Consider the following 23810-nt stretch of genomic DNA (forward strand, 5'->3'; position numbering starts at 1 on the left):
CTGGAGCCCAGACACCTTCATGAATGGCAGCAGGCACCCCTCCCTTGAGCCACACAGCCCTCCTGCTAATGTAGCCTGGGATAAAATGCAAGGCCTTGCTCAGAAACCAGACCAAACAGCATCCTGTCCCCAAAACGGCATATGGAAGGGCTTCGGGTGCAAAGTAGTGGGGAAAGGTAACCTGTAACGGAGACGCGTCTGGTCAAGGGAACTCCCTTGCACCAGCTTGGTGAGCTTAGCTGTGGAAAGAGCTCAAAGTAGCCTTCCCCACAGTCGTCCTTCTCCTCTAGGCTCATAAGGACGCACTTCCATGAAGGATGCACAGTGCAAATGCTATGCTCTCCCACCGGGGTAACACACTCTGTCAAAATTGGAAATGGGGTACATGTGGGGATCAGAGCAGGGGCTCTACTGCTAAGGACCACATCCTGCCCTGCCCTGCCCCAGAACCCTTGAAGTCCGATTCTAGACAATCCAGGAATGTTTACTGAGGACTAGCAGCATGATTGGCTCCAAATGCCAACCTCATGGCAACAGGAGTAACTATTTTCTGAGTTGGTTTTTCACTACTCAGGTCAATACATTTCTCCCAACTGAGAGGTGACCCTGTCAGGCTTCAATGAAGCCTGTCAGCTTGCCTCAGGGAAATCCAAGGCATTGAAAAGAAAACCAGGATTCGGCTGGAGACCTGGGGGCGAGTGAGCATATAGTCCCATCCCCCAGACATCTTCTTTCCAGCCTCCTGTGCGGGCCTGCGAGGTGGCCCCCTTCAGTGCACCTCCAGCGCTGGGCGAGTCTGCCTGCATTTCTAACAATGGGGCCTACAAGTGGGCATATGTTGGATTGCAGCCTAGCAGGTCTACTTGGGAGTCAGTCTCGCTCAAGCCTATCTGCTTCTCTTCCCTGCCTAGTGCAGGACAGCAGGTCTCAATGAACTCCAGAATTTGCCTGCCCGGCCTCCCCACCCTGCTCAGCCACCTGAGACTGCGCGCTCCTCGGGGCAGGGAGCTGTCCGCAGGCAAGAAAGGATGCATGCACCCAGGCCAAGGAGCTCAGCTCCTGAAAAGACCAACAGCCGGAGACAACGTTTTACTAATCTGTTATCTGCTTCTTTTAATACTGTAAACCGCTTCGGGTGCCTTTGTCAAGGCAGAAAGGCGGCATAAAAATGTAAGTTAATAAATAATGAAGAAAAATCCCCCCCGCGTCTAGGGCTCCCTCCAACTCCAAGCGCCAAGGGAGGGCTGCGGCACGAGCGCAGGGTGCCCAGGCGCCGCAAGAAGCAGGCGCCTGCTTTGGGGCGCCCCCGGGTCACCCAGCAGCCCTGCAGCCAACCCGGCAGCGCCTCGGCTCGGCCGCCTTGCCCTGCCTCTGGCCCGGGCGCTCTGCTCCGCTCCGCCGTGCCAAGCCGTCAGCTGATGGGCCGCATCACCCCATAGTGGCGCAGGGAGCCGTCGGGCGCGGCGGGGCGCAGGGCGGCACGGGGCGCGGAGAGGCGCGGCGTGGGGCTCGCGGGGGCGGGCGGGGCGGCGCGCGGGGTCCGGCCCGGCCCGGGGGGCGTCCGGCAAGGCGCGGGGCGCCGGCAAATAGTCCTTTGTTTACATGGGCCGGTGGCTGGCGGAGGCGGCGCCGGCGGGGAGGGAGCGCTGCGCTCACTCGCTCGCCTGCTCGCACCAGCTGTTTCCCGCCTTGAGACACACACAGAGGGAGCCACACACGCACACGCCGCACTCACACACACGCGCGCACGCCCGACCGCCGCCGTTGCTGCTCCTGCTGCTGCACACGCCGTCGCCTCCCGCGCCGCTGCAGCTGCACGCACAACGCACCACACACACCACACACACGGCCCCGATCCCCGGCCCCCCGCCCGGGCCGGGCATGGAGTACTTCATGGTGCCCGCGCAAAAGGTGCCGCCGTCCTCGCTGCAGCACTTCAGGAAATCCGAGAAGGAGGTCATCGGCGGGCTCTGCAGGTGGGTGTGCGCCCGACGGGGCCCCGGCCCCGGGACGGGGAGACGAGGGGGCTGCTGGAACTGCGGCGGCGGCGGGTCTTTCGCGCTGGGCCCCGCGTGCGCTCCGCTGGTGGAGGGCAAAGACGAGGTGCTGCTTGCGGTGCTAGGGCGGCGGAGGGGAGGGGGCGCGCTCGGGGGCTCAGGCCGTGGGGGGCTGCGCGCTCCCCTCTCCCCCCAGGCGGCTGGAGGGCTGGCGGCGGCGGCGGCGGCAACAGCGGGAGCACGTGGGTCTGTTTGCAGGCAGGGTAGAATGTGCGCCCCAGCCATGCTGCTCCCCGAGCGCCCGCCCCGATCTTGCGCCCGCTGCTGCTGCTGTGTGGGACGGGGAGGGAGAGAGGGCGGAGGGGGGCTGCTGCCGCCGCCCGCGAGGAGACCCGCGCCGCCGAGCGGAGCGCAGCCAGGCGGCGGCGGCGGCGGCAGGGGCGAAGGCGTGCAGCTGGGCGGGCGGAGGGAGGGCACAATGCAGCCATGCCGCCCCGGCCCTGCGCGGCTCTGCTGCTCCTCCTTGCCCCCACCTCCCGTCGGGGCGCCCTGGTCTGCGCTCTCTCCTGCCCGGCCCGGGCTCTCCGCCTGCCGCCCTCCTTCCTGCCTCGCACGCGGCGTGTTGACTGCCCTGGCGGCGGCCGGGCCGGGCCTGGCCTGGCGGTGACTGTGCAGCCTCCGAAGGGGCGGGCCTTTCCGCCGCGGGCTGCCGGGACATGTAGTGCTTGCCTCGGCCGAGCCACGCTGCTGCTCCGCACAAAGGCCGCCGCCTGCGCCGGGCCCCGGCAGCCTCCCGCGCGCCCACGTGGCTCGCTGGTCCCGCTCGCTCGGCAGGCAGGGCCCGGGGGCCCCGCGCGACTCCGCCGTAGAGCTCTGTCCGTCCCGGCAGGGAAACCCGGAGGCGCGCTGCAGGCCTGAGCCATAACAAAGGAGCATGTGCAGAGTGCCGCTCTTTCGCCACACGGAAGGTTGCATCGCCTTCCCTCCTGCCTGGCTGACCGCGGCCTTTTAGCTCGGGAACAGAGCGCCTCTGCCCGTCGGCGTTCGGAGGGGCAGCCGCGCCTGGCGACAGGGCGGGGGTTACTTGGTTGGTTCTCTGTGTGTGCTGCTCTTCGTGCAAAGAGTTCAGGTAGCACACCTGGTCTCCCTCTCCCGGTAGGCTCACGACAACCCTGCGAGGTCGGCTGTAGTGAGCGAGTGGCCGGCTCCACGGCCCCCCACCCCCATCCCGGGTCTCCCGAGTGGGACGCTCTGAGCGCTGCTGCAAATCTCTGGGCACCTTGGCCGTGGGACTTGCCCCCATCCTTAAGGGTTAGGCGAGTCTTCCTGGCAGTGCCATTAGGGTGCAGATGCCCTGCTGGATGTAGGCAGAGCTTTGAACCCACAGCTGAGGAGGCCGGGAGAGAGAGGTTTGTCATCACCTTGTTTCCTGATGTGTCAGGCTCTGGGAGTTGGAAAGCCCTTGGTGTGGTCGTCCGGCCCCCAAGCGCTTGGGCTGTTTGGAAGCCTTCCTTATGGGGTTCCTCACGAGAAGCTGCTGAGATTCCCTTTGTGTGCGTGGCTGGGAAAAGCAAACTTTTCTAGAAAGATGAAAAGCAGCCCTAAGACATGGCTTGCCCAAAGCCTGGTGAGAACCAGTGAAGGCCCATCCCACGGGGCAATCTGTCTCCCTAGCCCCAGGGGCCTTCTTTTTGCCTTCAGATGCCGTGACTCCAGGTCTCTCTCAGATTCTCTTGTTGCACACTGGCCATTAACTTTTCCTGCTCAACCCTGGGCGTATTCGAAGGTGGCTTGAAAGTGGGTTATTGTGCATAGAAACATAGGAAGCTTGCTGTGTCTGACTCTTGGTCCATCTAGCTCAGTATTGTGTCTACACTGACTGGCAGCAGCTCTCCAAGGTGTCGGGCAGGAGTTTCTCCAAGCCCTACCTGGAGATGTGGCCAGTGAGTGAACCTGGGACCTTCTGCATACAAAGCAGATGCTCTACCACTGAATTATGGCCCCTTCTCCTCTCACAGTGTGTCTGCCCCATCTGTCTTTTGTCAAAGTGGCTTTGCAGGTTTTTGTTTTGCTTCGGAACCTGTTTGACCAGAGGCAGCCATGGGACTGAAGCCGAGCAATGGGGTTGCCTGAACACAGACCATAGGAGGCAAAGTTTCTCATGCTGTGGTCCGTCTCGATTGCGATCACCTTTGCTTGAGTAGCAGTGTGTTCCCGCTCGGGAGTGTCCGCCCAACTTTGGGAGGACCCTGCTGGGTGTCCTGTCTCCACCCCTGCAGTGGCCTGGCTTTTGCTGACCACAGGTCCCAGCATAATTTGCGGCCTGGCACACCCTCCGGTTTGTGGCCGTGGGCTTTCGGGCTTGAGCTCTGGAGGTCCGACATGTCCCCACAGCTGGATTCCCATCCAGGAATAGCTGGTTGTCAGAATGTGAGAAAAGCGCTCTTGATGTCTTAGACCAAGGCAGGGTCCTCTAGGCTAACTGTTGCCAGTTGGCAACCGGTTCTGTGGCCAGCTGGCCAGGCTGATGTGCCTGAGGACAATCACCTCAAGCGGAAGAGGAGAACGGTCCCCTGCCTGGGCCCAGGTGTTGGCTGCTCAGAGGAATACTGCCTCTGGACCTGGGCGAGAAGCTTCTGTTCCTCCTGCCCCATGTCTGTGCAAGGTGGTCTCCTCTCCTTCAGAGGCTCAGCCAAGGCGGGTGGGCTTTGTGGTGGCTCTGAGGCCTTGGCCTCAGACCCTGCCAGATGAGGTAAAGTGAGTGGCTGCTAGGGAAAGGGCCTTTCTACCTTTACCACCCGATGAGGTAATAGCCTCTGCAGTGAGGCTCATCTGGCACCATCCCTTTGTTCTTTTAGATGCCAGGTAAATACTTTTTTGTTTACCGCGTCCTTTTTTAAAAAAAGTTTTAAAATGTTGTATTTTATCATAGCTGTCTTTTGCTTTAATGTGCTCTTAATTGCACGTTTTTATTCAATCATCATTGTGGTTTTTTTTTTGGTGAGCTGCCCAGAAAACAATTGTTATGGGGCAGCTCACAAATAAAATTGTCCTCAGGGAGGAAGCTTGTTGGACTCCGCTCTCCCAACCCCCGTACTAGAGATGTGCACAGCATGAATTTTTTTATTTTTTTATTTGACCCAGTTTTGGCGCCTTTTCAACTAATCGGGGCTTGAATGGTTTAAAAAAGGGGCCAAACAGCTCTCAGATTGGATTCAAAGCGAATTTCAAAAATTGGATTCAAATCTAATGTCTCAAGAGGTAATTCGATTCGAATTCAAATCACCCAGATTTTGAGTCATATCAACTAAAAATCAAATTGATTTGCACATCGCTACCCTGTACTGCCCCCCAGGGTGTGTGGCAGGGCCCCCGAAAGCAAGAAACTGGGCTTCTACCATCAAGGGCCTGAGCAGCCGAAGTCTGCATGCAGAAGGGTGCCTGGGCTTCTGTGCGAGTGCTGACATTGGCAGTGTGGGGCATCCTCTGCTGTGAGCTGCTTCAGGGCTACTCTTGTCTGGATGCAGAGGTGGAGTCTTTGGCGCCAGTCAGGTTTAAAGATGGCCAACTTGCGAGCACCTGCTCGGATGCTTGGCCTCGTCTGTCAGCTGCAGAACAGCCATGGGCTGCATGCTTTTAGGAATGGCAAATGGGCCCCTATCCTGCCTACACGGCACACCCTCCTCCCCAGAGTTGCATTGCTAGCAGTCTTCCCTGTAGCAGATTCCCATGAGAAATACGGCCCTGGGCCACTTTAGGAAGGGTGGTATATACATTGAATATATAAATAAAATGGCCTTTGGCTGGGAATTCTGGGAGTTGTAGTCAACACCATCTGAGAACCCCTGTTACAGGGAACACTGCTGGGGACGCAACTCTGGCAAGGAGGGGATGCCACGCAGGCGGGATAGGGGCCCCTTTGCCACCCCCAAACAAGCTGCAGAGTAGCCACGAGCTGTGTCTCGTTGGCACGTGTCGGGTTGGAGGTCTGGCAGGTGCCTGCCTCGGAGGCTTGGCCCTGTCTGTCGGGGGCAGAGTGCCCAAAGGGTGCGTGTGTGTGTGTGTGTTTGGGGGTGGCAAGTGGGGGGCTCCCTCCCGCTTGCATGGCACCCCCTCCTTGCCAGAGTTGCATACCCAGCAGTCTTCCCTGTAACAGGGATTCTCAGGCATTGTTGACTACAATTTTTAAATCCCCCCCCCCATTTTACATTTTATATCGCGCTCTTCCTCCAAGGAGCCCAGAGCGGTGTACTACATACTTGAGTTTCTCCTCACAGCAACCCTGTGAAGTAGGCTAGGCTGAGAGAGAAGTGACTGGCCCAGAGTCACCCAGCAAGTCTCATGGCTGAAGGGGGATTTGAACTCGGGTCTCCCCGGTCCTAGTCCAGCACTCTCACCACTACACCACTGCTGGCCACAACTCCCATAACTCCCAGCCAAAGGCCGTTGCAGCGAAGGATGCTGGGAGCTGTAGTCTGGGAATCCCGGTTACGGGGGGGGGCACTGGACAGTAACGTGAGGGGGAGCTTTGGAGGGCCTAAGGGTTGGAGGGCCCGTGCTAACCCGCTTCCCCCCCCCCCTGCAGCCTGGCCAACATCCCGCTGACCCCGGAGACTCAACGGGACCAGGAGCGGCGGATACGCAGGGAGATCGCCAACAGCAATGAGCGGCGACGCATGCAGAGCATCAATGCCGGCTTCCAGTCCCTGAAGACCCTCATCCCCCACACAGATGGGGAGAAGCTTAGCAAGGTAAGAGACGGGCAGGCAGGCAACAGGGGGGCCCTGGGGTCTAGCTCAGGGGTGGGCAGACTTGGCCCTCCAGCTAAACTACAACTCTCATCGTTCCTAGCCACAGTTTGTTGTGGCTGAGGATGCTGGGAGTTGTAGTTCAACGGCATTTAGAGGGCCATGTTTGCCCGCCACTGGTCTGGCTAAACACCCCCTGCAGCTTCTCACTAGTCCTCATGGTTTCTGGGGTGCGTTCAGCTCCAGGGAAGGCGCTTTGGGGTTTTTACTATTAATAGTGTTACTAGAAATACTGCTTGTGGTGGACTGGGGGTTGCTCTATACATTCCTAGGGATCTACCCTCAGTAGAGAGATTACTGTGACCACAATTTAGGAGCACGCCGCTCCTTCGAGGTAGGCTGCCTCCAGTTGAAGACTGATCTAAAGCCACTGACCAGGCTTAGACGGAGGGTAGATTGCAGGGAAGCAGAGAGTAACCTCGGTCACTCACACTGGTTTTCAACAAGAGTTCTCCAAGCGGTTTACATTAAAACAACAACAGCCTGAAGGTGGCTTCCAGCAACTGTGGGGCTCACGGCGGGGGTGGGTGGGTGGTCGGAGCTTGACACCGGCCTTCTGGGGCAAGGGAAGGAGTTGGGCAATCTAGCCATCTGCTGACAAAAATGGCTGTCTACGGGCACACCGGCACAGGGGGCTGTTGTGGAAACAGCCTTATAGGACAAATCAAGGTAAAGTGTGCCGTCAGGTCGGTGTGGACTCCTGGCAACCACAGAGCCCTTTGGTAGAATACAGGCGGGGTTGACCATTGCCATCTCCCGCACAGTATGAGATGATGCCTTTTCAGCATCTCCCGATATTGCTGCTGCCCGATATCGGTATTTCCCATAGTCGGGGAAACATACCAGCAGGGATTCGTACTGGCAACCTCTGGCTTGCTAATCAAGTCATTCCCCTGCTGCTCCATGAATTGTCCCCGTTGCTAAGCAGAGTCTGCCCTGGTTTGCCTTTGGATGGGAAACTCCATGCAAGTACGGTAAGGTATTCCCTTTATGGGATGGAGGCCCTCGGAGGAGGAGCATTTGCATGTTGCCTGCAGAAGGTGCCAGGTTCCATCCTTGGCAGCGTCTCCACTTAGGGCTGGGGGAGACTCCTGCTTAAAAAATATATATATATTTTTTTATTTTTCATTTTATATCGCGCTCTTCCTCCAAGGAGCCCAGAGCGGTGTACTACATACTTAAGTTTCTCCTCACAACAGCCCTGTGAAGTAGGTTAAGCTGAGAGAGGAAGTGACTGGCCCAGAGTCACCCAGCAAGTCTCATGGCTGAATGGGGATTCCCGGTCCTAGTCCAGCACTCTAACCACTACACCACACAGGCTCTGGGCAAAGAAGCTCCCTTTTAAAGTGGTGATTCTCTTTCTTTAGCAGGGCCAGCACAGGACCTCCAGTGACTGTTGCTGGTGTCTGTCTTATGTTTCTTTTTAGATTGTGAGCCCTTCGGGGACAGGGATCCCTTTTATTTATTTATCTGTTTGTTTGTTTGTTATTTCTCTATGTAAACTGCTTTGGAAACTTTTTTTGGTTGAAAAGTGGTGAATAGATAGTTGTTATTGCTGACCATTAAAGAGGTCAAATGTCAAGTCAGCTGGTATCGGGATGGGTTTATTATTATTATTATTACTACTACATTTCTATCCCGCTCTTCCTCCAAGGAGCCCAGAGCAGTGTACTCCATACTTGAGTTTCTCTTTCACAACAACCCTGTGAAGTAGGTTAGGCTGAGAGAGAAGGGACTGGCCCAGAGTCACCCAGCAAGTCTCATGGCTGAAGGGGGATTTGAACTCGGGTCTCCCCGGTCCTAGTCCAGCACTCTAACCACTACACTACGCTGGCTCTCAGTGCTTGACGCGGAGAAGCTTGGAGTAGCTGCTGCCAGTCTGTGTAGGCAATCCTGAGCTAGATGGACTCAGTAGAAGGCAGCTTCCTCTGTTTTTGTGTTCCCATCCACACCCTGGTTCTCCCCCTGCAGGCAGCGATCCTCCAGCAGACGGCAGAGTACATCTTCTCGTTAGAACAGGAGAAGACGCGCCTCCTCCAGCAGAATGCTCAGCTCAAGAGGTTCATCCAGGTACCGGCTCTGGGGCTTCTGCTTTCTCTTGGGCCCAGGCAGCCCCTCTGCCCACTGAGAGTGCCCCTATTTCTTGCCCCAGGGTCTGCCCTGGTTTGCACGTGAATGGGAGACTACAAGTGAGCATTGCAAGATATTCTCCTTAAGGGGTGGGGCCGCTCTGGGAAGATCATCTGGGTTCCAAGTTCCCTCCCTGGCAGCATCTCCAAGGTAGGGCTGAGAGAGATTCCTGCCTGCAACCTGGGAGAAGCCGCTGCCAGTCTGGGTAGACCAGGGCTGCACAGCTTTGGCCCTCCAACTGTTTTGGGACTTCAGCTTCCATCATCCCCAGTCACAGTGGCCAGTAATCAGGAACGTAGGCCAATGTCTGCAACAGGGCTGAAGTTGTCAGGGTTGGAGACACAACCCAGCTACATGGATCAGTGGTCTGGCTGGCTATAAGACAACTTCCTGTGTACTGAAGTTCCTCAGACTGCAGGTCATATTGCAGCTGTTTCTGTTTCATTGCACCCTGCTTTGCTAGTTTTCTGCTTGTATGCAGGTTTTCACCCCACAGCGAAGCATTCAAAAGTGGCAGTTCTTCCTCTGCCTGGCACAGTCCACGGCACGCTCTTTCTGCTGTCTGGGTAGCCCAGGCCTCCGGAGCGCCTTGGGTGATTCTGGCGTTCTGTTGTGTCCGTGCTGCTGAGCTGAGTGGGGGCCCAGCACCCCCGCTAGCTGTGTCTCCACCCTGCTGCTCACCACCCCTCCTCTCTTCGCCCCACAGTGGATATCTCCGATCCACTCTGCCCCGGGGAGGTCCATCTTGCCTTTTCCAAATTGCCGTGGCTTTCGAGAGAGTAGAAACTTCTCTGGCCCTGCGGCCACTCTCTGATACTGACACTAGGGATGTGCACAGAATCAATTCGGAGGCTCTTTACAGACCTCTGAACCGGTTCGAAAGTCCGGCAGTTCCGCCGGTTTGAAGGCGGGGGGGGTAGCGTTAAGGACTGGGGTGGGTGCTTTCCGCCCCGCCCTCCATGTTTCCCACGCCAGCGTGGTGTGCAAAATTGGTCCCGTGGGGCGGCAGCATACCTTCTTGCAACCTCAGCGCATCGCGTTCTGGTCCACGGCGCACCGGTGTGGCAAGGAGGTATGCTACCGTCCCGCGGGACCGATTTTGCACACGGCGGCGGCGGGGGAAATGCGGGGTGGGGGGGGGAGCATCCTTCCCAGTCCTTAAAGCTATCCCCCACCCTACCTTCGAACCGGCAGATGCTGGTTCCATGCACATCCCTAACATACGCATCTCCATCTCCTTGGCAGGAGTTCAGCGGCTCCTCCCCGAAGCGGCGGAGGGCCGAGGACAAGGATGAGGGCATCGGGTCGCCAGACATCTGGGAGGACGAGAAGGCCGAGGACCTCCGCCGAGAGATGATCGAGCTCCGGCAGCAGCTGGACAAAGAGCGCTCCGTCCGCATGATGCTGGAGGAGCAGGTGGGTCGGGGAGCCCCTGCCTGGGTGGGTGGGGGTCTTGGTGGGGAAGGGGGCTGGCGGTTTGGATCGCCGTCAGGGCCGACGGGGACAGTTTCCTGGGCCCCGAGAGCCGGGCTGTGTTCTTCAGTGGGTCTTGTAAGAGCACACGGTTTTAAAAAGAGGGGAGGAAAGTCTTTTGGGTCATGCCTTACTTTCAGAAAAGACCAGGAGGGCTGGTCTTGTGGTGGCAAGCATGAATTGTCCCCTTTGCTAAGCAGGATCTGCCCTGGGTCGCATTTGGATGGATGACAACATGTGCAGACTGTAAGGGGGATGGGGCCACTCTGGGAAGAGCATCTGCCTGCTTGCAGGCGGAAGGTCCCAAGTTCCCTCCCTGGCAGCATCTCCAAGAGAGGGCTGAGAGAGATTCCTGCTTGCAACCTTGGAGAAGCTGCTGCTGCCAGCCTGTGTAGGCAAGACTGAGCTAGATGGACCAAGGGTCTGACTCAGTAGAAGGCAGCTTCCTGTGTTCCGGAAACCGGGTTCTGAGCTGTGGGTACTGAAGGAGCAGAGAGGGCTGTGTGGTTCGTCTGCCCCCTACTGGCTCAGTGCTGGGCCCCCACACCACAGCCTGGCTGGGCTGGGCTGAGTCTGCCTCTCCTTGAGGAAGAGTGTGCCCTGCAGGTGGGAGTGGCAGTGGTTGTCGGACGGAGGAAAAACACAAAACCTTATTAGAGAGGAGAGCTGGCCTTGTGGGTAGCAAGCATGACTTGTTCCCCGAGTTAAGCAGGGTCCACCCTGGTTGCATCTGAATGGGAGACTAGAAAGTGGGAGCACTGGAAGAGATTCCCCTCAGGGGATGGAGCCGCTCTGGGAAGAGCAGAAGGTTCCAAGTTCATCAGAGGGACCACCGCACCCTACCATTGTGCTGAGCTTCGGAGCCTTGGAAGCACACTTAGATGAGGAGGGGTGTGTCCCCCTCCTCCCTCCCAACTTGGAGCCAGAGCCAATGATTGGGGCTTTTTTCAGGAGCTGATTCTCCCCCCCCGCCCCCCCCCAAATGACCAACCCAAGCTCTAGAGGCTGCTGGGCGGGTTGGGGGGGGGTTTGTTCCTCTCTAGGGTGATAGCAGCGTCTGAGAGGTTGGCATCGTCCTATGCAGTAAAAGGAGTCCATGTGGGGAGAGCTGGTCTTGAGGTAGCAAGCATGAATTGTCCCCTTTGCTAAGCAGGGTCTCCCCGGTTTGCATTTGAATAGGAGGCTACTGTATTTACCTGAATCCAAGACTTAAGTCCCCCCTGCCCCCGTTCTTCGATAGAAATTGAAAAGGGATTTTAAATTCAGAGCACTGAGCCTTTTGAATTAAATACAGGTATAACCCGTATTTAATTTTTTTAAAAAGTGGTTTGTCTTAAATTCAGGGCCGTCTTTTGTTTGGGTCGATACAACAACGACCACTATTTATATGCCGCTTTTCAACAAAAGTTTCCAAAGTGGTTTACGCAGAGAATTAATTAGTTAAATTAATTGATCTATAAAGATGGCTCCCTGTCCCCAAAGGACTCACAGTCTAAAAATACGGTATATGAGAGTGTTGTAAGATGGGGCTGCTCTTTGAAGAGCGCCTGCCTGCTTGCATGCAGAAAGTCCCAAGTTCCCTCCCTGGCAGCATCTCCAAGATCGGGCTGAGAGAGATTCCTGCCTGCAACCTGGGAGAAGCCGCTGCCAGTCTGTGAAGTCAGTACTGAGCTAGGTAGACCAGTGGTCTGACTCAGTATATGGCAGTTTCCTATGTTCCTGTGTAGTAAAGGAACGGAGGTCCCGTGCTCATGAATCCCTGGGTGGGGGCTTTGGGAGTGTGATCTGCACAGAGAACAAGGTGGTGTTCATTGGCACCCTCCACCCACCCATTCATGCCGAGCTCAAAGGCCCTTTTGGGGCTGGGCTGGGCTGCTCCCCCCGCCTCCCCCCCCGGCCTGACCTGCTTCCCTCTGGCTGCCCGGCAGGTGCGCTCATTGGAGGCCCACATGTACCCCGAGAAGCTGAAGGTGATCGCTCAGCAGGTCCAGCTGCAACAACAGCAGGAACAGGTGAGGCTCCTGCACCAAGGGAAGCGCGAGCACCAGGTGAGTGCGCGGCCCACGCCCGCCTCCCACGCCCAGCCCCCTTGTGGTGCTGCCTGCCGCTTCTGTGGGGCATGCAGGGACCCCACTCTGAGAGGGTTGGGAGGTGCTGCCCAACAAGGCAGGGGGGGGATGCTGTGTTGTGCCGCCCCAGGCAGAGAGACCCTGGGCAGGTGGGGCACCTTCTGCCCCATGGGAGAAGGGAAGGGCTTGGCGCACAGAGCCCCAGGGCGGTCCGGCAGGGCAGGGCAGGGCAGGGCAGGGCAGGGGTGGGCAGACATGGCCATCCATCTGTTCTTGGACTACCACTACAATTTTATTGTGGCTGGAGGTGATGGGGGTTGTAGTCCAGCAACAGCCGGAGGGCCAGGTTTGCCCATCCCTGGCGTAGGCAGGCACTAGCTTCCCTTTGCTGCCTGCTGTTATCACAAGTGTATTCTATGCTACTTTCCAACAAAAGTGCTCAAAGTGGTTTACGTGAAATGGAAAGATGGTTTCCTGTCCCTCAAAGGGCTCACCAACATCACCAAGAATGTCAAGGGAGACACCAGCAACAGCCACTGGAGGGCTGCTGTGCTGGGGATGGAGAGGGCCAGTTGCTCCCCCCCCTGCTAAATGGAACATAAGAACAGCCCTGCTGGATCAGGCCCAAGAAGGCCCATCTAGTCCAGCATCCTGTTTCCCACAGTGGCCCACCAGATGCCTCCGAGAAGCCCACAGGCAAGAGCTGAGGGCATGCCCTCTCTCCTGCTGTTGCTCCCCTGCAATTGGTAGTTTAGAGGCATCTTGCCTCTGGGTCTAGAGGTGGCCTCTAGCCACCAGACTAGTAGCCATTGATAGACCTGTGCACTATGAATTTATCGAAACCCCTCTTAACGCCATCCAGGCTTTAAGAGGATCACCACTTTAAAAGGTGCCTCTTTGCTCAGTTAGCAAGGGGGTTAGCACGGTCCCCTCAGGGCCGTGGGTCAGAGGAAGGTTTGCTACTGAGCTGCACTTCCTTCTGGGTTCTCAGGACAGCTCCTGCTCTTCCCCGACTCCTAATCCTTAATTTATTCTTAACCATTCTCAGTATGTTCTCTGAGATCAGCGCACACATTTTCAGTGTGCATACATGCAGGCACTCAGACCTTTCATGATGCATATTTTGCTAGTCTAGATTGAATCCGTTTTGGTTTATGACCTCTGAGAATGTGCTTACCACCTGTCCTGGTTCCTCGCCCATCATGACTGATTTCATCTTGCAAGGAGGTTGTTGCAGCTGGTCTCGTTTATTTATTTTATTTATTTAACGTATTTGTATACTGGCCAAAACGCAAATCTCTGGGCAGTTTACAAGTCTCTGGGAGGTTGATATCATTAATATTTCACTGATGGAGGGCAGGATGCTACCTTGTTTGAAGGAGGCAGTGGTTAGACACCTTCTTGAGAAGCCTACTCTGGTGATGGATAATTATAGGCCAGTCTCATTGAGAGGGTGGTGGCTGACCAGCTCCAGGCAGTCTTGGAGGAAACTGATTATCTAGACCCATTTATCTAAAATGATTATCTAAAGTGGCTTTAGGGTAGGCTGTGAGGTTGAGACGGCCCTGGTCGGCCTGATAGATGATCTTTGCCAGGGAATTGACATAGGGAGTGTGACTCTGCTGGTTCTTTTGGATCTCCAACTGCTTTTAATACCATTGACTGTGGTATCCTTCTGGATCGCTGGAGGGATTTGGGGATAGGTGGCACTGTTTTACAGTGGTTCTGCTCCTATGTCTGGGTAGATTTCAGGTCATGGCGCTTGGTGACAGTTGCTCTTCAAAACGGGAGCTGCTTTTTAAGATCTACATGAAACCGCTAGGTGAGGTCATCGGGATTTGGTGCTGGGTGTGCTCAATTTGCTGATGCCACCCAAATCTATTTCTCCTTGTCATCTATATCAGGAAATGGCATTAGCCCCTTAAATGCCTGCCTGCCTGCAGGCAGTGATGGGCTGGATGAGTGATTATAAACTGAAGCTGAATCCCAGCAAGATAGAGGTGCTTACTGTCGGGGGTCGTAATCTGTAAGAGGGGATAGAAGTTACTCCTCTGGAAGAGGTTACACACCCTCAGAAAGAACAAGTTCATAGTTTGAGAGTGTTCTTGGACCTGGGTCTCACCCTAGTGCCGGGAGTGCTTTTTACCAGCTGTGTTTGATTTGACTATTCTGCCCATTCTTTGAAGAGAACGACCTGAAAGCAGTGGTACACCAGCTGGTAATCTCCAGGGTGGACTACGGCAAGGCGTTCTGTGTAGGGCTGCCTTTGTACGTAGTTTGAAGCTAGTACAAAATGCGGCAGCCAGATTGGTCTATGGGGTATCCCAGAGAGACCACATTATGTCTGTTCTTAAAAACACAGTTGCACTGGCTACCGATATGTTTCTGGGCAAAATACAAAGTGCTGGTTGTTAACTTTAAAGCCCGGAGTGGCTTAGGTCCAGGTTACCTGAGAGAGTGCCTTTCTCTACCAGACCCCCACCAGTTATTAATTAAGATCATTGTGGCTAGGGAAGGGGGGTTCCATCTTTGGGTGCTGGTTGTGACCTGGGATCTGGTCCTCTCCGTTGTCATCCCTGGGTTGTGGAATGCCCTCTCTGTGGACATGAGAGGATTATCTTCCTTAGAGGCCTTCAGGAGAGCCTTAAAGGCCATCTTTTTAGCCTGGCTTTTAATAATATCTGATTTAAATTGTTTTTTTTAATTTATTTTAATTGTTTTATTCTGTGTATTTTATTTTTAATGTAAACCGCCTTGAGCCACTTTAGGAAGGACGGTATATAAATTGAGCGAATAAATAAAATAATAAATGTGTATACTGCTTTTCAGCCAAGTTGTTCCCAAAGTGGTTTGCACATATAAATAAAATAAATAAAACTGTTCCCTATCCCAAAAGAGCTCACAGTCTAAAAAAATAAACATAAGGTAGACACCAGCAGAAGCCAATGGAGGGATGCTGTGCTGGGGTTGGATAGGGCTTGTTGCTCTCCCTGCTAAATACAAGAGAATCCTCACTTTAAAAGGTGCCTCTTCGCTCTGTAGGGCCATCCATACATGGGGCGCTGCTCAGGTTATGGGGTATTGAGATATTGATGCCAGGAAGGAGGAGGCAGGTGGGCAGAGGAAGAAGAGGTTATTTCAGTTCCACGTCCAGAGTGAAGCATGTAGACCGTCTCCTCTGTGGGAGGAGAGCTGGCCTTGTGGTAGCAAGCATGAATTGTCCCTTTGCTAAGCAGGGCCCACCATGGTTTGCATTTGAACGGGAGACTACATGTGTGAGCACTATAAGAGAGTCCCCTCAGGGGATGGGGCTGCTCTGGGAAGAGCACCTGCATGCAGAGGGCTCCAAATTGCTTGCCGCCTTGGAGAAGCCGCTGCCAGTCTGGGTAGACAGTTCTGAGCGAGATGAACATAGCGTCTGACTCGGTGGGAGGCAGCTTCCTGTGTACCTAAGTACCAGTGTCCCAGAAAGCACCCTTCCAGCTCTTTTCCCCTCTCCCTCCCTGCCTGTTCCTGTGAGGTTTGGGAGACTTAATCCCACTGCTGACAGCACTTCTGCCTGACACACACTGCCTGGCTAGTGGGGCTGCTGGTATCCACCGCCCAGGGGCCTCTGCTTGCTGGCGGCCCCATATTTCCCAGGTCTGGAGAGTCCTGTTCCCGGTCCGAGCAGCCCCCGGGGGCCCTGACTTCCTCCTCTCTCCTCTCTCCCCACCAGCTCCTGCCTGCTCACGGCCCGCCAGCGCCCACACACCACCCCACTGTGATCGTGCCTGCGCCACCGCCGCCTTCTCACCATGTCACCGTGGTCACCATGGGCCCATCCTCCGTGATCAACACTCTCTCCACATCCAGGCAGAACCTGGATACAATCGTCCAGGTAAGGGCGTGCCTGGGCCCTCCCAGGGTTTGGGGCTGGGGCTGGGGCCGAGAGAGGCCGCTGGGGAAAGAGCAAGAGGAGACGCAGCCCTGGGCTTCACCCCAATGCAAGTTCATCCACCGTAAGATCTCACAGTGCCGAGCGTGAGAGAGGGAGGGAGCCAGGCCGACTCGGGGAAAGGGGATGGGAACTGGCTTGCATTTGGATGGGTGGCCATGTGTGCCTTGCAAGATATTCTGCTGAGGGGAAGGGGGCCCTTGCCTCGTGCTGGAAAGGTCTAGAGCAGTCTCAGCTGGGCAAATAGACACCAGCTTCACTTCAGCACGTGGGGGAGAGGGTTGCTCGTTTCGATACGAACCTGGGGTGGTTTTTTTTAGACCAGGATTTTCATTTCGTTAAGAGCAAAACACGAATAAGTCGAATGTTTATATTCCGCTTTCCCCAGGTTCCCAAAGCGCTTGACATAGATATAAATTTTTTTAAAAAGGCTCCTTGTCCCAAAAGGGTTCATAATCTAAAAAAGAAATATAAGATGGACCCCAGCAACAGCCACTGGAGGGGTGCTGTGCTGGGGCTGGAGAGGGCCAGCTGCTCTCCTCCTGGTCTTGTAATGGTCCTGTAATCGCCAATTTAAAAAGGTGCCTCTTTGCTCAGTTAGCAAAAGAACCCGGCTGGATCAGACTGCACATCTGGGCCAGCATCCTGCCTCACTCCGCGGACACCAGGTGCATCTCTGAAGCCCGCAGTCTGAACGAGGCCCTCCTCTTGCTGTTCCCTCTCACCTGCTGTCCAGGGAGCATACTCCCTCTGATCCTGGTGGAAATATACAGCTCTCCAGGCTAGTAGGCATTGATAGCCCACCCTCCATTAATTTGTCTAATCCCCTTTTAAACCCGTCTAGACTGGTGGCCATCACTACATCCGGCGGCCTCAAATCCCACAGTTTTTAACTACACGTCGTGTAAAGTAGTACTTCCTTTTGTCTGGTCTAAATCTCCCAGCATTTCGCTTCAATGGATGACCCCGATTTCTAATATGATAAGAGGTGGGGGTGGGGCGGAATCTTCTCTCTCTCTCCACTTTATCTGTGCCGTGCAAGAATAATTTTTATGCACCTCTATCATATCCCCATTATCCGCCCTCTTTCTAAACTGAAACACCTACCAAAGTTTACCTCCATCTTAAGTTGCTCATCAAGCCTACATAAGAACATCCCGGCTGAATCAGGCCCAAGGAAGCCTATCTAGTCCAGCATCCTGTTTCCCACAGTGGCCCACCGGATGCCTCTGAGAAGCCCACAGGCAAGAAGTGAGGGCCTGCCCTTGCTTCCCTGCCACTGGTATTCTGAGGCATCTTGCCCCTGTGGCTGGAGGTGGCCTACAGTCAACAGACTAGTGTCCAGATGGACCTGTGCTCCACGAATTTGTCTAAGCCCCTTTTATAGCTGTCCAAGCTAATGGCCATCCTCACACCCCGTGGCAGAGAATTCCACAGGTTAATTATGCACGGTGTGGAAAAGTACCTCCTTTTGTGGGTCCTGAAATTCCTGGCCATCAGTTTCATGGGATGACCCCTGGTTCTCGTGTTGTGCGAGAGGGAGAAGATGTTCTCTCTGTCCACTCTCTCTGCTCCGTGCATAATTTTATACACCTCTGTCATGTCTCCCCGAGGCTGCCTCTTCCAGACTAAAAAGCCCCAGATGCTGTAGCCCTGCCTCGTAAGGAAAGTCCTCCAAGTCTTGAAGAGATAAGAAATAATTCCCAGCAATAGTATCCCTTTAGCGTGGGCAAGGTGGGGACTCGGGTAGCAGATGATGGGAAAAGACCTTTCTCTGCCTGAGGCTCTGGAGAGCCACTGCCCGTCAGAGTTGGCGCCTTCTGGATAAAAAGGGCCAAAGGTCTTGACTCTGGAAGCTGCCAACTTCGAAAGTGTTCTCAACACTTCCTAACCGCAGAGCCGGGCAGACAGGAGGGTGGGTGCGTTGAGCAGGAGGGGGGAGCCATTCCAAGATTTCACTGTGCTCTCCCCACCCCACAGGCGATCCAGCACATTGAGGGGACGCAGGAAAAGCAGCTGCTGGAGGAGGAAGAGCAGCGGCGGCGGGCTGTCATCGTGACCCCCGCCCGGGCCAGCCTGGACCCGTCCAACTCGGACACCGCCTCGGACTCTGAGGCAGACGACAGCGACGCCACGGAGCACAGCCGGGCCGAGATGCCCTGACCCCCGCCTGGCAGCGGGGCAGAGGGTGGGCAGGGAGTGGGAGAGGGGACTGCCGAGGAATATGCTGAAATTTTTACAAAATACCATGAAATTTGGGTCTCTTTTATGACCTTTCGATACTGTAACTGGGAGCGTTAGAACCTGGACGGAGCCGAGAGAGAGAGAGAGCTCACCCTCCTTTCCGGTCCAAGCAAGTCGCGGGGCAGGGAGGGGCGTGTGGTGTGTCGGAAGGGCCTGCCCTATGCCTGGCAGGCGGGCCAGACCTGGGACTCCGCACCCTGAACCCCAATGAACTTTTTCAGTGGGTGGGTGGGGGCATATCGATTGTGGAGGGGCGTCTCTCCCTGGCACCTCCACACCCTTCCCGGCCCTGCAAGCTTTGGCCTCTCTTGGGGCTGGGCGTCCTGGGTATTGGGTTCTCCCCCCCACCCCCCGGCCACTGCATGTTCAAGGGGGAGAGTGTTTTAAAGCAGGGGCTAGAGAGTTCTTTCAGAGCTCCACCCCTGCGTGATGCCCCTCCCTGCAGGTGGCCGCAGCCCCCTGGGGGTGGGCGAGAGGCCCCGAAGGGTGTGCAGGGGCTGGCCAGCCGTGTTGGTGTCCTTGGGCCACCCCACAGCACCCAAAGGTGCCTCTGAGCGTCGCGCACCACCCTCTCCGCGTCATAGGAAGGTGGACTCCCCTCCGTTCTCAGGGGCAGCTTCAGGTTTCAGGCCTTTTCCACAGTCTGGGAGGGGGTGTCCCTTTGGAAAGAGCAGGCCGTTCGGGAGGGGCGGGCCAAGGCCAGCACCCCCGCCCTCCTCTGAGTTTGCCTCCATGGTCAGTTCCTCCTTTTTGAAGCACTTAATCCGTTCCGTGGGTCCGACGGGTCAGGAGAGCCTTCCTGTTCTGTGAACGTTGCTTTCTGTTGCGTCCCTCCTCCTCCCCCTCCCGCTTCCCCCCCACTTTGGCTGTAGGTCTAGGCCAGTGTTGTTTAGAGCCTGTTGGTATTTGGTAGGTTCCTCCCCAGCCACAGCTGTCTCAGTTCTTTCTCTTTTTTTGTATTTTTTTTTTTTTTTTTTACAATTTCGGGTCTTCGTGTTCATTGAGATGCTATTATATTTTGTTATGAAAGTGGGAAAAATTAGGCGTGTGCCTTTGTAAAGAAACAAAATAAAGTTTGTACTTTGTTTTTTAGACGCCCTGTCTGGGAAGTCAGTCTTTTGGGGTAATGGGACCAGGCCCAATGCAGAATGCCTTAAGGTTCTCAAATGTGTGTCCCTGGATGCTTCTGGACTACAACACATAGGAAGCTGCCTTCTGCTGAGTCCGATCCTTGGTCCATCCAGCTCAGTATGGTCTACACTGACTGGCAGCAGCTTCTAGGGATGTGCATGAACCTGTTCGGTGGTCTATACACAGACTGCCGAACAGGTTCCGAATCCCTTTACTCGAACTGGTTCGAACGCCGGGGTGGGGGTCTCTTTAATGCGCAGGGAGTGTGTTCTTACCTCCCCTGTCGTGGTTCCCCCCACACCAGCGTAATACCTGAAGTGTCATGCGTATACCACGCACGTGTGCAGCTGTGCACATGCCACTTCTGGTATTACACTGAGCAGGGCAGCTAGAGGGAATACAGCCACCTCACACCAGACATTTATAATACGGCACCGGTGGGAGAGGTAAGAATGCCCGCCCTGCACCTTAAAGAGACCACCTCCCAGGTGTGCATGGAACCGGCTCCATGCACACCCCTTGCAGCTTCTCCAAGGTTTCTGGCAGGAGTCTCTTCCAGCCGTACCTGAAGATGCAGCCAGGAATTGAGCCGGAGCTCTTCAGTATGCAAATGAGATGCTCTTCCACTTAGCAGTGGCCTCATTCCCTAAGGGGAATATCTCGCAACGCTGCCATGTCCTCTGCCATCCAAATACATACCAAGGGTGACTCTGCTTAGCAAAGGTGACAACTTATGCTGGCTACCAGAAGACCAGCTCTCCTCCCCATCATGGACAACTTCCATTATTCTGATGGCCAAATGGGAGCTCTAGTTCAGCAACACCCTGGGGGGGACCCATGTTTGAGAATGACTGCCTCAATCTCCTTTGGGATACCCGAAGTTGCCAGCAGCTCTTCCTGGCACGGTTGAGGTGGATGCTGGGGGTGTCTCTGCAATTTTCTCGGGTCAGGAAAAGCTGCTCCCTGCCCCCACTCCATCTGACACAAAAAGGGGTGCATTCATTCAGAGCATAACCGGATTCAAGACGTTTCAGTAGGAGTTTTTAGGCGATGCTAGCATCTCTGAAGAGGCATAGTGACATGGGAAGCTGCCACATACTGAATCAAACCCTTGCTCCAAGGTTGCAGGCAGGAGTCTCCCAGCCCTACATGGAGATGCTTCCAGGGAGAGGAAGTGGGACCTTCTGCATGCAAAATGGGTGATCCAAGGAATGTACTACAATGAATGACAGGAAATGCCCACTGAAAAGCCCTGGTTGCTTCCAGAGAGCCATAGGAACACATGGAATTTTCAATTCATCGCCACAGGAGGACCACAGGAAGCCGCCTTCAACCGAGTCAGACCCTTGGTCCATCTAGCGCCGTATTGTCTGCGCAGACTGGCAGCGGCTTCTCCAAGGTTACAGGCAGGAGTCTCTTCCCAGGCCTACCTGGAGATGCTGTGGGGATTGAACCTGGGAGCTTTTGCGTGCAGAGCGGGTCTCTTACAGTCTATGCCCAATCCCTACACTGCAGGAGAGAAGGAGGTATGTCTTCTCTCTCTCTCAGGTGGTGCTTGCCACCTTCAGTTTTTTAAAATAAGGACTTAACCTTAAAATAATAATACTTTTTAAAACATCTGCAGCCCCATTAATCGGGGCACCCCTTTGGTCAGCTTGAAGGTGCTTTTCTTAACTGATCTGGCTGATTAAATGTTGCGACTTTATTATGGGAAGCTTTCTAAAAGCCAGGGAAAAGCAAACTGCAGGCATCCATCTCTGTTGCAGAAATTAAGCGCTGCTTTTCATGTTCCGAAATGCGCAACGAAACCTTAACTGGCCCTTCATGTGTAAATAATTCTGAAGTTGGTCTGAAGTCACTCTCCCTTGCCTGCCGTTTCTACGATGCCCACCGGAGGGAGCCTTTCGAAAATGGATCTGGGCAGATGTTGCTCGATCTTTTACCTTCCAAACCTGGCGGTCATATCTTAAATCCTCTCTGAATGTTGTTGGAGGTTGGGCGGGGATGTGTGTGGAAAGCAAGCGATTCTTAGGGGCTGAGGGCTGCATCGTTTCATCAGAGGAGCTGGGCTGGGCCACAACCCACCCCAAGCAGCTGTGCTCTCAATGAACAATGCGGTATAAGCATGGGGCAGCTGACTCTACCAGGTAATGCTGCTACTCTTTTGCAAATTGTGGGGAGGAAAGGGGGGGTCAGCAGCACCCCCTGCTCTTCTGCATACTGGCAAAGAATTCCATCCACAGAACCTGAGTCTCTCTCCTGTGCGCTCTGCACAAGAGTAAAGCCTGCTCACCACACTTTTGTTTTGTTTTTACATTTCTATCCCATTCTTCATCCAAAGAGCCCCGAGGACTGTACGTGGTCCTCTTTATCCCCACAACCACCCTGTGAACTAGCTGGGCCAAGAGAGGAGTGTCTGGCTCAGAGCCACCCAGTGAATGTCGTGGCCGAACGGGCCAGTTTGAACTCTGTCCTCCCTGGTCCTAGCCTCAACGCTCGAATCCAGCAGTTCTCAAGCCTGGGTTCCCCAGATAGTGTCGGACTACAACTCCCATCCGCCCCAGCCACAATGGCTGCAGTCCAACAATATCTGGGGAACCCAAAGTGTGAGAACCCCTGCTCTAACCACTACACCACGCTGGCTGTTGTGTCCACAAGCGGAGGAGGTGGGGTGGACTGGTACAGAGCCGAACCCTCATTTCTCCTCGGCAAGAGGTGAGGATGACTCCTGCTTCTCTCCTTCTTTTCTTTTGTACATGAGGAACATTGCCAAATAAAAATAAATAAATAAATGCACACACACACACACACACACACACACACACACACACACACACACCATCTCCAGCCTAATGCCCCCCCCCACACACACTTTGTTCAGTTGGGGGAGGGAATTGACCCTTCTCCTCACCAGTGTTCTCTGTAACAGGGATTCCCAGACCTTGTTGACTACGATTCCCATAGTCCCCAGCCAAAGGCCATTGCAGCTGTGGATGCTGGGAGTTGTATTCATCGAGGAATCCCTGTACACTGCCACTCACAGCCATATATATAATGTAGGGTATGTATATATAAAATGTGAGCCACGTGAAGACTGCCAACGTGTGTCTTTCAATATACAGGCACGTTTGGCGGCGCGGGTTTGTGTGACGGCAGCTTCCTCTCCGATACCAAACGGAGTGTGAGAAGCGACCCGGGTTGTGGGGGCACAATTGCCACCAGAACCCCGCACATTTGAGCCTGTGTCTCCCTGGACCTTTTTTTGGGTTTGTTTTGCTCAACAAGCAAGAACAAGCAAGCGCCACTTTCTCTCCTACGTGGATCTGCGACAGGGCTGTGAATCGCCTCCAGAGCCTCGAGGACTAGAAACTTGAATTGCACCCGGGCGGCACTGCTCTGGCAGACGGTAAGACTCTCCCTCCCTCCCTCCCTCCTGCCCATTCCGGGACTCTCACGGCTGTCGTCTCTCTCACGCCACTCGCCTCCCCCCTCTCCCTGCTCAGGGAGTGACGCTGGGGCTGAAGTGGCCAGGCAGGGAGGGGCCTCGGCCGGGCAGTCCAGCTGCACTTCTGCAGGGCCCTGCAAACCAGCCGGCCAGCTGCCTGCCCGAGAGTCTCCACAGCCCCGCCGTGGTATAAAGAGAGGTGCGGAAGGGAAGCGAGTCCCCGGCAGCCACCATGAAAGGACTGAGGCTCTTGTGTTGCTGTGTGGCCGTGGCCCCGATCCTCCTCCTCGGGACTGCAGGTACGAGGCTGCGCCGGTTCCCCTGTGGCCCTCCCTGCCCCGGGCTCCCTCTTGGCAGCCGCCGTCTGCATGCTGGCCCGTGCCAGAGGAGACCCAGCCTTGCTGCCCCACATCCACGTGACCGTGGGGCCCTTGGTGGCAACGCTGGCTGAAGTAGCCAGAGCCGTGGGGAGGTGTGGTGGCCCCCCTGGACGCTGAACCTCTAGGCTTGGGAGTGGGCAGGTTTCTCTCTCTGGGGAGAAGTCTGGAAAGGCAGTGCTACCTCCCACACCCCCTT

The 23810-nt window shown here is 55.4% G+C and overlaps 2 protein-coding genes across 7 annotated transcripts in view; both read left to right on the top strand.

Moving 5' to 3' along the window:
* Nucleotides 1-1559: 1559 nt before the first annotated feature.
* TFAP4 (transcription factor AP-4) lies at nucleotides 1560-19752 on the top strand. 3 transcript variants are annotated; one of them, XM_053277072.1, is made up of 7 exons: nucleotides 1561-1976; nucleotides 6583-6748; nucleotides 8777-8875; nucleotides 10181-10351; nucleotides 12337-12456; nucleotides 16196-16357; nucleotides 18395-19752. In XM_053277072.1, the coding sequence occupies exons 1-7, from the start codon at nucleotides 1603-1605 to the stop codon at nucleotides 18575-18577; spliced, it is 1275 nt and encodes a 424-aa protein (XP_053133047.1). In that variant the 5' UTR covers nucleotides 1561-1602; the 3' UTR covers nucleotides 18578-19752. The 3 variants fall into 3 exon arrangements, with proteins under 3 accessions (XP_053133049.1, XP_053133047.1, XP_053133048.1); XM_053277073.1 differs by having other exon boundaries at nucleotides 1569-1976; nucleotides 12337-12420; XM_053277074.1 differs by lacking the exon at nucleotides 12337-12456 and having other exon boundaries at nucleotides 1560-1976.
* Nucleotides 19753-23311: 3559 nt separating this feature from the next.
* SRL (sarcalumenin) overlaps nucleotides 23312-23810 on the top strand; it is a 34395-nt gene continuing 33896 nt past the window's right edge. For 2 of the 4 annotated variants that reach the window (XM_053275909.1, XM_053275908.1), the window contains exon 1: nucleotides 23313-23533. In XM_053275909.1, the coding sequence (XP_053131884.1) occupies nucleotides 23467-23533 (67 nt within the window). In that variant the 5' untranslated portion in view covers nucleotides 23313-23466. Of the gene's footprint in view, nucleotides 23534-23810 lie in introns of all 4 variants that reach the window. The other 2 variants (XM_053275907.1, XM_053275911.1) reach the window with 2 other exon arrangements.

The sequence above is a fragment of the Hemicordylus capensis genome, chromosome 13, assembly GCF_027244095.1.
Source record: "Hemicordylus capensis ecotype Gifberg chromosome 13, rHemCap1.1.pri, whole genome shotgun sequence".
Taxonomy (NCBI): domain Eukaryota; kingdom Metazoa; phylum Chordata; class Lepidosauria; order Squamata; family Cordylidae; genus Hemicordylus; species Hemicordylus capensis.

Bases quoted from the DNA above. Each gene is read 5' to 3' on its own strand.
- TFAP4 (XM_053277072.1), top strand. From the start codon at position 1,603: ATGGGCCGGTGGCTGGCGGAGGCGGCGCCGGCGGGGAGGGAGCGCTGC. The intron at 12,457-16,195 runs GTGAGTGCGCGG...TCTCCCCACCAG, and splicing joins AAGGGAAGCGCGAGCACCAG to CTCCTGCCTGCTCACGGCCC. The intron at 16,358-18,394 runs GTAAGGGCGTGC...CCCACCCCACAG, and splicing joins ACCTGGATACAATCGTCCAG to GCGATCCAGCACATTGAGGG.